Raw genomic sequence first — 17,053 nt, forward strand, 5'->3', positions numbered from 1 at the left:
GTGGCTGTGCAGTCGCTGTTACGGCATAGTGGCTATTTTTTTTTATCCAGAGAAGTAAATAAATGTGGTTATAGTGATAAAATTTATAAATTTTAAGTTTATAACGGAAGCGAAGTATGTCTTTAAACTGGCTATTTACATAAGAAATTGGGAGAACCCAAGCATCACCCGCAAACGAATGTTTTACTATATATTTTGTATCTTTCTTCTTGAAACTTCTTAAAACAAGTTTCATTACAATTGTGTTATACATATGTAAATGAACTTGTAAATTTTGGAGAGTGATAAGTAATGGACGAAACATCATCAAAAAAATATTCAAATGCATTAGAGCCCGAAAGCAACTTGCTTGCGTTTTCAATTACAAAGATTCGACGCTGCTAATCAGAATCTGATATTCATGCAGGATGTTATCGTGTATACTTTTTTTAGTGACTGAAGTTGTTCTCTTACAAATAAGAAGCATTTTTACTATGATAAAACATAACTAACAATGTGTAGGATTATTTTAAAGTGAAATGTGAAGATAACGAACATTAACCATGCTCAGACGTCTCTTTAATCAATACAAATTGTGAGCATAGCAAACACGCACCATTAAAAACAGTGGTGATCAGGTGCCATGGTGGAGTAGGCATGGGCAGTGTTAATTGTTAAAACGTCGTCGATTTGTCTAAATGTCAAATTGAAGGTCACAGTAAGAGACTTCTTATCATGTAAAAAGATTTTTGAAAGACCTGGTCTCCAAGAACTACATAGATATTGTCAATGAGAATTAAACTCAAGCATCTTTAATATCAGTCTTGGAGTACTTGTGTGTAGAATCATAATGATTTCTTATCTTGTGATTGGTCATCAACAAAATTACTTTGTAAAAAAAACTCTTATTTTAATTCACTCTGATTCTACACACAATTACTCTAAAGTTGATATTAAAATGATGCTGGATTTCCTCATTGACAACATTTCTGTAGACTTTGGAGACCAGATCTTCCAACAAACTGTTGGAATTCAATGGGCACCAATTGTGCTCCTTTATTAGACGACCTATTTTTTATTCCCCTGAAGCAGAATTTATACAAAAACTTCTATATAAGGAGAGGAAAACACTTGGTGTGGCCTTCAACTCCACATATAGATATATCAATAACGTTTTATCAATTAACAATAGTTAATTCCATTCATATGTCCACTCATTATACCCCAGTGATCTCAAAATAAAAGACACTTTAGAGTCTGCCACATCTATTTCATATTTGGATGTTTTACTGAATATAGACGATAAGGGCCAACTAACAACTAAATTCATAACATCAGCTTTTCTATCGTCAACTTATTTATGTAGTAATATTCCGCTCTCACCTGCTTATGGTGTTTATGTCTTCCAACTTATTGGAAACTGATTCCCTGGGTACAATTAATTTTTAAATAGAGACAGGCTACTGACAGAAAAGTTGATGTTACAGGAAATTTTATACAACTATTTGTACATGAGATAGAAACACAACAACTAACCTCAAACAAACAAAAGACCTCATCGTGGAAAGAAAAAGAGAAGGGCTGACCCCCCCCCCCCACCGCACATGACTGTTGGAACCAATCTCAAAATATTTTGTTTTATTTTTCTATATTGTAAGATTGTATCTGCTTGATGCATTTCAATTTTTTTTTAAAAGTTTGCAAAGAATAATTGTAAAAATGATATCACCTAAACTGGGGTATACATGTCAAAGAGGTCCCTATGTTAAACCAGTCAGGTCAATCATGATAAAACATGTTTCTTTGTTAACTGACCTAACTCTTAAAAACTATCTTTTTTTTTCCTAACTATAATTAACTTACAAAGAAATTGTATGTACACAATTAAGATTTTGAAAACATTCCAAATTTAGGCAATTTGAAATTATTCTTTCTAAAAGATGTGAGCAAATGTTATTCAACATCAATATTTTTTGTTTTCTACTGCAAATATTTTGTAAAAACTCTCTTGATAAATGAATATCTAATGATTTCCAAAATTTATACTTAATATAGTGTGTTCTGGTGCACTACTAAATAGTAAAATAACAGATCATACAATTTGACTGTTGAATTATGAAGTCTATCTGTTCTGTAGTGCATTGTATAAAAAAACAAGGCGTTAAAAGGTATGTATAATGTGGGTTATGTTAGGTTATGAGTTGTTTGAGTAATGTAACTGAAAAAATATTTTCATGATTGACATAGCTTTTTGAAAAGATTTAGTTACTTAATAAATGCTGAGTTATTGCTTAATATGTCCTTGATCTTTTGAACTGAATTTCTAATGTGTATGGAATTGCGAACAAAATATTACAGCGTGAATTTGGTCGACAAAGATAATGACAATTGACAAACGAAGTTTCGAAAATCTAATAATTCAATTTTCATTTAAGTTTTTCAAAGATTTTTTAAAGACAAGTTAAAAAGTTAAGTAATTGGTTTATAATTATCACAATTACGGAAGTTCAGTCTGATAAAAATCGCGACTCAAGTTCGCACAGGAAATAAGTATATATATAATGCTGTATATATATCAAGTAAGTAAGTGCCCTAATTTCATAATCAATATGGAACAAAGCACCGGTCCTTTACCATTTATTGAAATAACAGCTACTAATATAGCCGTGATCGTATAGTGGTTAGTACTTCGCGTTGTGGCTGCGACAACCCAGGTTCGAATCCTGGTCACGGCTGTGGCTGTGCAGTCGCTATTACGGCATAGTAGCTTTTTTTTCCATCAAGGAAGCATTTTCACATTGCAATGTCAATTATTAAAAATTATGACTAAAAGAAATATTATTTTCTGAAAAATGTTTTTAAAGAGGCTTAGAACATTAATTAAAAACGTGTTTTGTCTTTGGGAAAGTTATATTTTGAAAAGGTGTAAATACTGAGGTTATCTTCATTATTTATTTTCAACCTAAGGTACTGGTCACATTCCCCAAGGAAAATGTTAAACAAAAATAAATAAATAAATAAACAATGAAGAATTTATTTAATGAATAGAAATCACCGTTGTTTACTTACATGGGAAAAGAGCCCCGCCCTAGCGCCAGAACCCCTGACCCTGGGGCCATGAACTTCACAATTTTGGTAGAGGACTCAATGCTTATTACAATCATGCCAACAGTTTGACTGCTTGATGTCCAGGAGTAAAGAAGAAGATTCAATTAGATTATCTTAGTTTAAAATAATGTTAAGATTACTCAAATCTCTTACAAGATATGTATTTAAGGAATAACTGTCTAATTTTTTGGATTCATGATGTGATCAATCGAGTGGCTTGCGTGATAATTTGCATAAACGCCGAAGGCGTTTATGCATAAAATTATCACGCAAGCCAATCGATTGATCATCGTCATGAATCCAAAAAATCTGACAGTTATTCCTTATATTTACATGCTCCTGATTCTGCAAATTCCCGTGCTAATAGCCCCGCTTCTGTCTCTATTTGTCCCGCCCCGCACGTGATTTTTTTTTTCTCGATGAACCAGTGGATTTATGTAGAAATAAAGTATTTTTACAATTTGTAATTTTATCTCGGACAAAGACATTGGAAATGTAAATATTTTCCTTTATCATTATTATTATTACATCTAAGGACAGGTCATTCCAGCTGCATAAAATACAACGGAATGGGAACTCTTCGGTGGAATGTGTAGGGTGTTTTTAACACCTCCATAATACACAGTATATTGCACCTGCTTTCAGATAAACTACTAGAAAAGAATTTCGAAGATGTTCATCAGTATAGAATCTTATGAAAAAAAGAAAATTTTCAGAAAACCTTAATTACCAAGTGTTTAAAAAAGTTAAATTTAGAAGCATCAATACAAGTACGTTGCATTATGATTAGAATTAAAAGTAATTAATGTAGGTACTATATTATTCCTTAGAACTTTAATGCAAACTTTTGTTTGATCGAATGTTGACTGACGTCTTTCATACAGATTGTTAGTCCATTATTTTCACACCGAATCGAATTGTCAACGAATTTTCCCGTTTACCTGATCATAGGCCGGGCACAGCGGATGTGACTGGTCGACAATGGGGATGCCTACTCCTTCATGGCATCTGATCCCTCCTCTGTTTTCAGCGGTACGTCTTGGCTCTGCTCACAATTTGTATTGTTTAAATGAACGTCTGGGGCATGGGAAATGATTACTGTTTATCTTCACAGTTCTTTGTAATGGTAATGGTCATTTCAATGGTATCAAGTTAACAATCATAATAGTTTATAGCAGGAAATCAATTTTCCATAATTTCCCCACAATAATATTTTTGTAAAGGTAGTAAAAGTTGTATTTTTTCTTTGAATTTACCATTATTGATGTGGCATTTCAAAGATACGTATTATCAGGTATACTGCCTTCAAGTATTGCCTTTAAGTTTTACAAAAGCTTCAAAGTGAGTTTCATAGTTATAATTACTTATATATTAATCCAATTTAGAATGATGAAGGGATATATAAGAATTCAAAGTGTTTCATGAATATATATATAAAAAAATATGAGATCAGTAAAAAAGATTTGACAACGATGATTTTACAAAATTAATATTTTTTATTGGAGGCGGGGGTAATCATTTTATTGGTGCCTCAGGATAATAACACCATGGAAACTTTTTTAGTTTATACATTTCTTTAGAAGATAATTTTTTTCCTGAACTATTTAACAATATTTTTCTATTGAGTATAAAAGTTGACAAGTGAATGATGATGGAAATTAATTTTTCTTTTAAATATTTGCTTTAATAATATCAACGTTGAAAAAAGTGGTTTGTTTTTTAAATGTCCCAAGATTTCAGCATTGTTATATTATGAGTGTGAAAGTAAATATTGATAATTTTCTCAATTGATATTGAGTTGTCTTTCCTTCTACAATTTACGAATTAAGAAGTTTTGACAAAATCTTTGCCTTACAGTTTGATTAATCCTACAAATCATGAAACATTAGATACTTTGAATTTAGAGTAATTAGAATCTGCTATCATTAATATGATTAAATTTAAGCTAAAACGTATGAAATTTAACGAAATAACAACATCAGTTTCCGAAAACCAATTTCACTCTCTGACATATATTATCTAAATGACATAAATACCTAGTCAATACATCTGTTAAAAAGGAACTTTGGTTATATGAAAGCTAAACTCAATTACATCCAATATTCCTTAAGCATTTCTTTTTAGTTTGGATGAAATATATGGAGATAACGAACAGTATTCAAGCTCAAAAGTCCATTAAACAATACAAAATAGGAGCAGAGCAAACACGGACCTCCAAACATCAGAGGTGGGATCAGGTGCCATGGAGGAGTGAGAATATTAGAATTAAATATTTCTGATTTTAGGAATTGAAATATGGTGTCCCCAAAAGACATCCATATAAGCAAGTTTTTTTAACTAAGTTTGAGATGCTACTGGGTTATTACAATGGTAAGGTAAAAATGTAAATATAAGAAAGTCTAATTTTTGGTATATACTCGTATGAGGATGCTAACCGATGTGGAGCACATGATATATGTAATTTGAACATTTTTGCGGCTTTGCAGGTTATGCAAAGTATCACAAGCTCCAGTAAAACACTAATAACCAACAACACGAACAATTCTGGTGAAAACTTCAACAGAATACACCAGATATGTACGTTTCTCATAGGGATCTGGAATCACTTCATATTACTTGTTTTTCAGAATTCAGATTATAAAAGTAGAAAAGTAAATATATAGGGTTTAATAGTTCGTTTTTAGTGCAAGATGTCTTCATTTTACATTAACTTTTAGTTATGACATTGAAGAAGGAACAGAAAAAATGACAATTGATAGTTTTTATTGTTCGTGTGATTGGTCATTATTATTGCTTTACATTAATTTCAATTCGTGATCTGGTATCTATTAAGTATATCCAACACAATTAGAATTAACATAGACATGAAACCCTTTGCTTTAGGTCTATCGAATTAAGTAAGTTGTTGGTTTTTCTATTTAAAAAAATATCCTATTCTTTTCTGGCTATATGCATAACGGTCGCGAATAATGACTTTGACCTAGCAATTTACATGAGAGAGAATCCAATGATTAACCGAAAGTAAATGCCTTATATTGTATTTTAAAGCAAACTTGCTTCAAACAAACCATTTAAAAAATTATGAAAATAATTCATTTACACATATGCATATGTAATTAAGAAGATTATGTTTAGCAATAAAAAGTTCAAATTTTGCCCAAGAATTTTAATAATATTCTTTGAAGTGATTTGAACATAGATTTGTACATGGATTTATATGAGAGAGAGAGAGAGAGAGAGAGAGAGAGAGAGAGAGAGAGAGAGAGAGAGAGAATTTTGAAAAAAATTGATATTACCATTATTTACAACCAAATTAAGTCCAGAAATAGTTACCAATCTATGCATTATTTTTTTATTATAGCAAATGTCCTTAGTCGTTTAACACAAGAGCTTTTTTATCCCATTTTGGATAAATGATTTACTGTATTACCATCGTTCACAACCAAATTAAGTCGAGAATTAGTTACCAACCTATGCATTAAATTTGTTTATTGTATCAAGTGTCCTATATGGCTAACACAAGAGCTTCTATATCTCATTCTTGATAAATAATTTTGTATATTTTGCAGATGATACTGTATGTTCCTAAGTATATACGAGGAATTTATTATCGCGTAATTTCGCGAGAAGCACCACGCGAAAAGTAAAATACTTTGTTTAATTTCGCTGAAATATATGTAAAAGCTCTTGAAGAACAGTCCATTTGCAAATCTAACTTCTTGCGATTACAAAGATTCTGAGATGCTGACCATAATCTGATTTTTATTCAGGATGTTACCTTGTGGACTTTTTGTCACGCGATTCAGCGTACTGATGAATGCTGTTTCCTTTCAATTAAGAAACATTCCACCATAATGAAATAATAAGTAACACTGTATAAGATTATTTAAAAGATAAAATCGGATTATTTCATGTTAATCCAGCTGTATTTTCAGTAGCAGACAGTATTTTGTCTTTTTCTGTTTATTAATATTTATTAATGGTGTATTTTAATCAACGCAAATCTAAATTGTATTAAAAGATAAATTTATTTCCTACTACTAGTGTACAGACTATCATGAATTTTTATATTTTTTTCCACATGAGAGAATTTAAAAATTAATTTTTTTTTTTTTAAAAAACTGTATTGGATCAAGAATAAATGAATATTTCATGTTTGGCCTAAGTCTTTTTCTAAACAAAATTTTAAATGTTAATCGAATGCATAATATCAAAAATGTTTATTGTATAAATATATTTTATATGAATTGCAAAATTATTTTTAAAATTTAAGCTGGCTGATTTATGATGATACCAAAAGATTATATGGAGATAGCAGATCGCTAATTAATTACATCGAAGAAATAAATCGTAGAGCGTTATATTCTCTTCTTATAGTACTTCTAAATAGTAATATAGATACTAAATAGTAATATAGATACTAAATAGTAATAAAGATACATGTACTAAATAGTAACAAATAATTAATAGAGGAAATTGTTCTTGTATGACAAAATTAGAAAAAGACTAATAATTTAGAACCACATTAAATTTTGAAATGCTATTTTAAAAATGGTATCGAATAATTATTGTATAAAAATGAATTTAAAAAAAAAAGCAATAATAGTAAATAGAAGAAGATAATAAAAAATAATGTAATCAAAATATGAACTTATTAAGTGTTGAAAACTATTTGGAGAGAATAGTCTTGCTAGGTATTGTCAAACATGTTCACCTAATTCAAGTTCATCCAACAAAATATTTGACTAAATGACACCCATTTCCATTGATTTTATTCTTACCATGTAACTAAAATAACATGGATATTTGAAAAAATAGAAAAATCGAGGTGATGAGTATTATAAACGGATCCGATAAATTATTCAGCGTGTTTTAGATATGCTGCTTAACATGTCCTTGGTCTTGTAAAGTGAATTGAGCATTAAGGTGATAAGAACTAAAAGCAAATATTGCATCTTGATTTTCGTAAACGAATACAATGGCAATAAACCTACTAAGTCTTAACCAGTGAGGAAAAAAAATTGATTCATTGAAGTTTTTCAAAACTGCAATTGAAAAAAGGCTACATGATCTATAAGAATTATACTCGATGTAATTATCTAAATTACAGAACCTCAGTCTTATTACAATAAATTTACTTGTGACTTATGTTTGCACAAGAAACAAGCATTAATATGAAATGCTGTATATACTTCAAGTAAGAAACTGTTCTATTTTGATAATCAATCTAAAACGAAGCACCGCTCCTTTACCATTTATTGCGTTAATAGCTACTAATATAGCCGTGATCGTATAGTGGTTAGTACTTCGCGTTGTGGCCGCGACAACCCAGGTTCGAATCCTGGTCACGGCAGTGGCTGTGCAGTCGCTGTTACGGCATAGTAGTTTTTTTCTTCCATCAAGGAAGTATTTTTCACATTACGATAAACATAATACTCACAAAATAAACAGTTTTTATATTATCTGAAAATTGTTCTGAAGGACGCTCTAATGAAAAAAAAAAATGTTATTGACTTTGAGAAAATTATAGCAAATAAACATTTGAGTTTTTCTATTTCAATTCTAGTTCATTTTCAACATAGAGTACCTCATATTTCCAAAGAAAAAATTGTTCAAAAACAAAAGTATTAGTGAACGGAAATCACTGTTGTTACTATTTACGAAAATATATGCTTATTTTGGTCTAATAAAATGTTAAGAAATTCATTACAAATTGTGTGATTTCCATTGATTATATTTAGATATATCGACGATTGTTATCAATTAACAATTGTTACATCCATTCATATGTCGATTCGATATATCCCAGTGAGCTTGAAATAAAAGATACCACAGAGTCTGACACATCTGTTTCATATTTGGATATTTTACTGGAAAAGGACTTTTTATGGTAATCTAATAACAATACTTTATGATAACTATGATGACTTCAATTTTTCAATCGTCAATTTCTCTTACTTATGTAGCAATATACCCTTATCACCTGCATATGGGGTTTTTGTCTCCCAGTTGATTCGATACGCAAGAGCATGTTCTACGAACAATTTCTAAAACGAGGCAAGCTATGACAAATAAGTTGATGAAAGAATGATATCAACAGTCTCGCTTGAGTCATCATTTCGCAAGTTATATGGTCGATACAACGACCTTGTCAGCAACAACCTATCATTAAGTCAAGTGCTGACTGACGTTTTTCATACTAATTGTTAGACCATTATTTACACATGGAATTGTCTACGGATTTTTCGTTTTCCCGATCATGACAAGGAGCACACGGCGGATGTGACCGGTCGGCAGGGGATGCTCACTCCTCCATGGCACCTGATCCCACCTCTGATGTTTTTGAATATCCGTGTTTGCTTTGCTCCCGATTTGTTATTTCTAAATGAACTTTCAGCTTGAATATTGTTCGTTATCTCTAAATTTCATTACAGAGGACGTCTTTGTTAATAGGCGATCTTAGGAAACGTTTGTGAAAACAGGCCCCTGGTTCAGTAGTATTTTTAAACATCCTTATATCTAAAATAAAACAAATTGAAATCTACAGTATATTACTTGTTATCAGTTCAAGCATTCTTAACTGTTGTTTTGTGTTACCTTGGTGTTGAGAGGACTCAATCTATTTGGATTTCAGGAAACAACACACTTTTTTGGTAGCGTTATTAGCTACAAAAACAACAGTTCTGTCTGAAGAAATGAAATGCCAGTGGGGAGAGGAGTTCCTTAAGGTCACATATGATTGGTAATTGAATGTTGCTTTACGCCATTTTAGAACTTTTCACCCAAATAAAGACAATATCCGCTATAAGTGTCACAATTTTGAGTTATGCATGGGTTCATAATTGACGCGACGTCCTTTTTAAGGTAATATTTTAAAGATCCATGACTTTAACTTTTAACACCGAAGACTTAGCACAGGAACAGTCACTTAAATGCCTTACTTTTTGACGCAGCACTGGAAACGAGAATTGAACCCTTGGGCCTCAAGAGTTAGAAGCGAACATTTAACCATTAAGGACCATTTTGTATCTGGTATGTTAGTCCATGGATATACTGCAACTTTTGACCTGCATAGTGAAAGGAGCTGTTGAAAAATTTCCCCGTTTTTATGGAGTGTCTTTAAAAGGGGACAGAGACTTGACTTTTATACATTATATTCTAGATAGCATTTAAATTAAATATATTGTTATACATGCGAAAAAAATGATATCAAAGTAATTCTTACGATGTTAATTATTTTACGTACCAGTATATATTTTTAATACAATCGTTCTTAATTTTACACACTTACTACTCATATGATTAATCAACATTTACTTGCATTAATATTTTAATCCTGTATGTTAATGGAATCTTTATTTTTTGTTAATTAAGAATCTATTTCATTAATACCAATTCAATTTTTATTCATTCACAAACAAAAGTCCTTCAATGTTTTCAACAATAATATTGATACACAACTGTGTTAGTTCAAAAGATACTTCGAAACCATGCATATTTCTTATGTGAACATTTCATGCGTAAAATAGGTGGCACATCTATAAAACAATACACAACTACAGTAAAACTTATGTGAAATAATACTTTTAAATTACATTGTAAATGATAATTAAACATTTTTCAACATCATACAGTGTGCATTTTGTAAAGAATTACAGTCAAAATATGCAAAATGTGAATGCATCAAAGTTAACGTCATTAAAAAATATAGAAACCTTACAGACCTCACCTCAAGTTTTCATTACTTGACCACCATTTCTTATTTCTAATGTTGCAAAACAAACAACAGAATTATAAAATAGAATGATTAAAGTTACATAAAATCTCAAAAAAGAAGTTTGACGTCATCTATTTCGCTCTCAGATTAAAATTACTTCTAACAGAACAGTAGTACTTGTAATCCGTAGGATTAAACAAAATTAATAAGCAAAATTGTTTTATATCAAGAAATCACCTTCCATAATACCAGGTACCTTTTGTTGAACACGTAATAGATAAGTTCAGAAAGATAGAGAGAGAGGGGGGTCCTTAACTTGAATTTAAGTGCATTGAATTACTTTTTAATGGGTTTATCAAGCATTTTTTTTTTCAAAATCAAGAAAAACTGACAACCTTAATTTAGAGTTATTAGAACTTCTCCAAAAAAAAAAAAATAATAGTAACCATTAAATTTACTGCTAAAACATGTAAAATCCAACAAAACATCGACATTAGTTTTCAAAAGGCAATTTTCTTCCCTGACAAATATAATACAAATAATACAATAATTTGCTGATTTAAGGAATCACTGTCTAGTAAGTAGAGTATGCCAGGGCATCAACGATAGTTGGAAACGTGGGATAATTTGCATAACGGGCGAAGCCCGTTATGCATAAATTATCCCACGTTTCCAACTATCGTTGATGTCCCTGGCATACTCTAATAACTAGAAAGTGATTCCTTATATTTACATTTCATTGTGAAATAAAAATGTAAATTTAGATTTTAAAAATGTAGACTAATAGATTTAAATTACACGAGGCCTCACATGTCAATTTCAATAGTCCCCGCCCACTGACGTCAAGCACAAAGACAGCCGCAGGAGAATTACATGCATAAATTAGGCCTTCTTAGCTCCTGACCTTTCGCGTGGCGAAATTTACATTCCGGTAGATTGATCAAGAAATCAACTCAACTAACTTTCAAAGAGTTATCACAGAGAAAACAAATAGAAATGGAAATATATATCTATCAAAAGAAATCTGGTGCGATAAAATTGCAAAATCAAGGAATAATCATATTTGTTGTATATGAGGATAAAATTGACATTGGAACGCATAATAATTTTTGCATTTACTTTCTGACAAATTTATTTTCATTGCCTCTCAGACCATTTACATGAAGTCTCATGAAAACGACTTCATCCAAAGTATTGTAATCAAATACTTCGTCGAACAACTTAATAGAATAACTTAAATTCATGTAGATTGTGTGCATTTTTTGGAAAAAGCATTGAATTTGAGAGAAATATTTAAGGAATGTTTTTAAGTTTAGTGTCGTCATGAAAAATATGCCTACGTGCAAGTCTGTGTGATTTACACACCAATAATTCACACGAAACTTAAAAACATTCCTTATATTTACATTTTACATGTTTAAATACACCAAAAATATACTCAATGTTTGAATTTCTCGCTGCCCTATATCGTCATATTTTTATTAACGTCTCTGTAACCTCATTGTTACGTCACTTTAACGCGAGTTTCTACGCGTGAGTATACACAAAAATGGCTTTCAAATCAATTTCACAGTTGGCTTTGTAGAAAAGCACAGCAAATGTAAATATTGATGTTTAAATCACTCATCAGCATTTCTTTTGGTTTTACTTTGAAATATATTGAGATTAACAATCAAGTAACTGCCTTTGTGGTTTTTATCACAGTTAACGATAAGAGGTCACTATGTGTACACATGTGTACAAATATGGTTCCCTTGATAATTTTCATTTCCATATTGTGTTTCGTTGGATCCTTGGCAAATACGGAACATGAAAAATATTTGGAGGCACGGCTTTGTAAGTGAACGGCTTACGTTAAATGTACATCGTTGTGAAAGAGAACACAGACAAGTATTCATCATCAAAAAGTGATTGGTATTGTTAAAGACATTCGACTCAAAATTTAATTGCCAAATCTATTTTGCATTCTGTTATGTAAATAATTATTTATTTTGTAGCTCGAACAGAGGCAGATTTAAAAGAACTACGAGATGATGTAAACATTCTCAAACTACAAAACAAGGCTTTGCTAGACGCCATTGGATCGCGGAACAAGAAAGAAAGTGAATATGCTATTTTTTAAAAACTTTTTAAATTACAATAACGCTAATCCTTAAGTATGTGAAATTTACTTACACGTGCACTTACTAATACTTACCCTCTTCGTCCCTGGAGGGGAGTATGTGCAAGTATGTGAAATAAGTTCTTTCAAATGTTTGTGTCATGAATGGATGTCAGAAATCAACATTATAACACTCTATTTTTACGCAGAAATGTGATATCGATAATTGAAAACAAAACGTGTATTTGCAATCCTCTCATGAAATAACTGCTTATCTTTAATGAAATTCAAATTCATCTAAATAAGATCGATATTCTGATGTAGACTTTTTTTTATTTCGTAAGGATACTTTATTTTACTATCTTAGAACGTCTTCTGCTTGGGCCGACCTCAGTTCATCATCAGTATGTCACATTCTACGCCAGACTTTTGAAGCCGTACACAACACTGAATGATCGGGAAACAATCGTCTTTGAAAGCGTCGTCACAAACGCCGGGCAAGGATACGATGGAAACACGGGGATCTTTGTCTGTCCTGTCAGCGGTTTCTATCAGTTTGCTTCTACAATCGTGTCAGAAAGTGGAACTGATAAAAATATAGACGCTGAACTGATGCACAATGGGCAACAGATAGCGCACCTGCATGCAACACTGTACGGATATGACGAAGGAACCCAGATAGCCAATATACACTGTGCTCAAGGGGAACGAGTTTGGATCCGTCACCTTCAAGGTGCTGGAGATTCCAGAAGAATGCCAGCTGGATATAGTTCCTTCTCAGGAGCGCTTCTTAGTGCAGACTCCCCTTAAAGATACAGTATTCAAAATGAAAACTTACTGGAAAACATGTCCCTACAAATAAAACAAGGGTACATCCATAACAAATGATGATTTTTATTCAGGTCCCAATAGATTATCAAAAAAGTTAAACAATAGATTTTTGTAATGACACAGATATAAACCTATCATCATGCAATCTTTAAAAATGTTTGCTAGCATTCTCCCAATTCAGGATAAAAAAAAATTGGGTAGGTAGGTAGGTAGGTAGATGCTTCCTAGGGGTTAAAAAGGTTATAATTCGGGTCGATTTAGTCATGAGAGGGCAAACACACATTTTTCGAAGATGGTCTCATTTCGTGGCAAATTGTTATTGTGGCATACGTGTACATGTTCTTTTAGATCTTCATTAATAGAATTCAAGCATCTCCCTTAAGAACGTTCAAAATTTGCAGAGCCTTCAAAGCTCTCAGAAGTTATAGGTGAGAGAACACCAAGATTTTTTTTGATACATCGATTTCTTTGATATCACGGAACGAACTACGCCAGGGCTGTTTTACCTATTGTTTAATAAGGGTTTTCGATGTTTAAGGTAATATTTTTAAAAAAAAAAAAAAAAAAAAGAAACAACGCCAACTTAGTACTTTTTTTTTTGCAATTGCATGTATTATTTTACATTTGTATTTCACATTTTGGGGTTAGCTGTCAATCTCTTTGCTTTCAGTATTCGGATTTATATACTTTCGGTAGATATCATTGCTTTGATTTATATTACGTTATTTAAGTAAAATGTCGTCCTTTTCTTTTGCCTGAATTCTGAATGAGTTGTGTCATTTGATTTTCGTCATTTTAATCTTAATAATGGTAATATCAATTCCATAAGATTAGTTTTGCTGATTATTATTAAAATTCATACAAGCTCAAATTTATACGAATAGTATCGTAAGTCGGGTTTGTTAAACAGAATGAAATAAGGGCCTTAGTGACATTTTATATGAAAACAATTTTTAAAATTTTCATGAAAAGTAAATTTAAAAAAATCAATATTGTGATTGAAATATCAAATTTCTTTGGGCACCTTAAATCGCGGTCCGAATTAATCAGGGTCAGAGTTAACATGACACTGCCGAAAGTAAGTCTACAGAGGACATTTTTTTTGGCAATCAAAACGTTTGGCTGACGTTTTCCTTAATATTGTGCTGCTTATAAAATGTGCATTGGAAAATTTTAAATTCTCTCTACATGTAACAAAATTATGGTGTAGTCCCTTAAGGAATTTGAAGCTTTAAGTAATAAAACATGTTCAATTTACACATTGAGCCCAAATGATGGAACAGGGACAATCTCAAAATTTCATGAAAATTAAGCCTATATTTTCACTATTTCGCAAGATCTGTAACCGCTTCCAGGCCCGTGCTAATACCCTACGCTACCACACAAAATTCAGACAAACATCTGTACATACCTTTGAACAGCAATAGATACTGACTCTACCACCTCATTTTCAAGCTACAATTCATCCCATGAACCCACCCCGCTTTTCTGAGAAAATTCCGGATGAGTTATTTTTTATTTTAGTTTCGTATTTCTAGTCCATATCCTATGAATAGTAGTAGTGATACCAAGTAGAGCTTTTTCAAAAAGCTTACAGTCTTTAGCAACAACCTTAAACAGTAAACTAACCTACACCTATCAGGCCGTATTATTCTTGTGAATTTCTTGTCTTTGTATTTATTCATTAGCTTTATACTGACATTAGTCCTACCAAGTGAAAGTTAATCAGACGCTCGGCTTTTTCGGCAAACCTCGGCTGATTCCGTCACCTTCAAACCATATAGATAAGGTACAAATCTGCCGAGGCATGCCAAGTGCTGCCGAGAAAAGAAAGACAGTGCGAAACAAAAGGGAAAAGAATACATACAAGCTGTAAAGATCAATTCTGTTTACAATGAAAATATAGAAACGTTTTTTAGTAACTAGCATGTTATTTAGAATTAATTACTGCCATTTTCCACTGTTCGTTTTGTCATATTTTTTTACGATTGAAAATCTTGAAAAATTGTTAAGTCGTACGAAAATTCAATCATCAGAAAATTATCTCCCTTGCCTTGAACAGCATTTCAACCAATAAAATAATTGAAAATTTTCACATCATGTAATTTTTACCAATCACAAAAGAGAGGAAGTGTATTGTCCGAAGACTGTAAAATACTTCAACTCTGTATACCGTCTTCCAAGGAAGACGGTAATAAAGTGTCATATATCAATAAAATATACAAGGCCACCAATTCCCCCGTAATGCACACATAAAATATTCTAGCAATAAAATCACATATAATATGCATTTAAACCATAGGTTTCTCTTTTTTCTTCTTCTTTTTTTTTTTATATAATTTTTTACCGATACTTAATCCGAAACTATCCTCTGCCACTTAAACAAAGGGATTTTCCTGAGCCTATTTTTCTTTGTCTGTGTATAGAGAACCAGGCTACAACAACACTGACCATCAAAAGTTTTACACTTATGAATAGGCTGTCTTACAAAAGACTGAAATTTTCAAATCTGTACTGTTAATGTTCATTTGTATAGAAAAATCTCCGTTTTATTTTGGTTGTTATATTTAACATCTGTTTTGTCTCAAAAAGCGGTTGAGAGAAAGTTCTAAATTTTTACACCTAAACTTAATTTGACGGTTGTTCAGTCAGCTTCCTGGTTGCAGAGACTGACAATAGCGGTTACTGCTTTACGAGCAATGAGCCCAACTTAAAGCATTTTAAACTATACGTTGTGATACGACATTAATACCCTCACAAAGGTGTGTGCCTCTAAAATGTACCCACCTTCAGATTTGGAACTAGCCAGGGCAGAAGTCACAATAATTCTATAATCTACAAAAAAATCGATTTTCAACCTTTATTGCCCCAAGGAGAAAATCAAAATTCTGAAACCCTATTGCACATCTGCAGGACACCACCAATCACCATCCAAAAGATGATTGGACTACTGCAAAAAATGTAAGAGGAGTTCAGGGAACCAGATTTTGTAGAAGCAACCTTATTGCACATCTACAGGACACTCCCAATCATATTTCAAAATTTGAATCGGCTACTGCATGGTGAAAATGAAAATTCTATAATCTCTCTGCACATCTGCAGGACACAATCATGTTACAAACGGAAAAGTCCGTAGACAATTCAATGCATAAATGATGGCCTAACAATTAGTATGAAAAACGTCAGTCAGCATTCTACTTATTGATAGATTGTATTTGCTGACAAGGTCATTGTATCGACCACAGAACTTGAGAAATGATGACGAGACTGTTGGTATTCTAGTTTCATCAACTTGTTTCTCAATACCTTGTCTCATT

General features: G+C 31.8%; 1 protein-coding gene and 1 non-coding gene across 2 annotated transcripts; both read left to right on the top strand.

The window, feature by feature from the left end:
* The first annotated feature begins 8,368 nt into the window (after positions 1 to 8,368).
* Trnah-gug (transfer RNA histidin (anticodon GUG)) lies at positions 8,369 to 8,440 on the top strand. The gene has a single exon. It is a non-coding gene; the product is annotated as a tRNA-His (tRNA).
* Positions 8,441 to 12,546: 4,106 nt separating this feature from the next.
* Positions 12,547 to 13,715, top strand: LOC133172025 (complement C1q-like protein 4). Its single transcript, XM_061306829.1, has 3 exons — positions 12,547 to 12,640; positions 12,802 to 12,906; positions 13,273 to 13,715. Exons 1-3 carry the CDS (start codon positions 12,550 to 12,552, stop codon positions 13,713 to 13,715), a joined length of 639 nt encoding a protein of 212 aa, XP_061162813.1. The 5' UTR covers positions 12,547 to 12,549.
* Positions 13,716 to 17,053: the final 3,338 nt, after the last annotated feature.

Source organism: Saccostrea echinata, unplaced genomic scaffold (genome assembly GCF_033153115.1).
Source record: "Saccostrea echinata isolate AGI-Se365-2 ecotype Australia unplaced genomic scaffold, CSIRO_AGI_Sech_v1 ptg000054l, whole genome shotgun sequence".
Lineage (NCBI taxonomy): Eukaryota > Metazoa > Mollusca > Bivalvia > Ostreida > Ostreidae > Saccostrea > Saccostrea echinata.

Bases quoted from the DNA above. Each gene is read 5' to 3' on its own strand.
- LOC133172025 (XM_061306829.1), top strand. From the start codon at position 12,550: ATGGTTCCCTTGATAATTTTCATTTCCATATTGTGTTTCGTTGGATCC. The intron at 12,641-12,801 runs GTAAGTGAACGG...TTTATTTTGTAG, and splicing joins ATATTTGGAGGCACGGCTTT to CTCGAACAGAGGCAGATTTA. The intron at 12,907-13,272 runs GTGAATATGCTA...TTACTATCTTAG, and splicing joins ATCGCGGAACAAGAAAGAAA to AACGTCTTCTGCTTGGGCCG.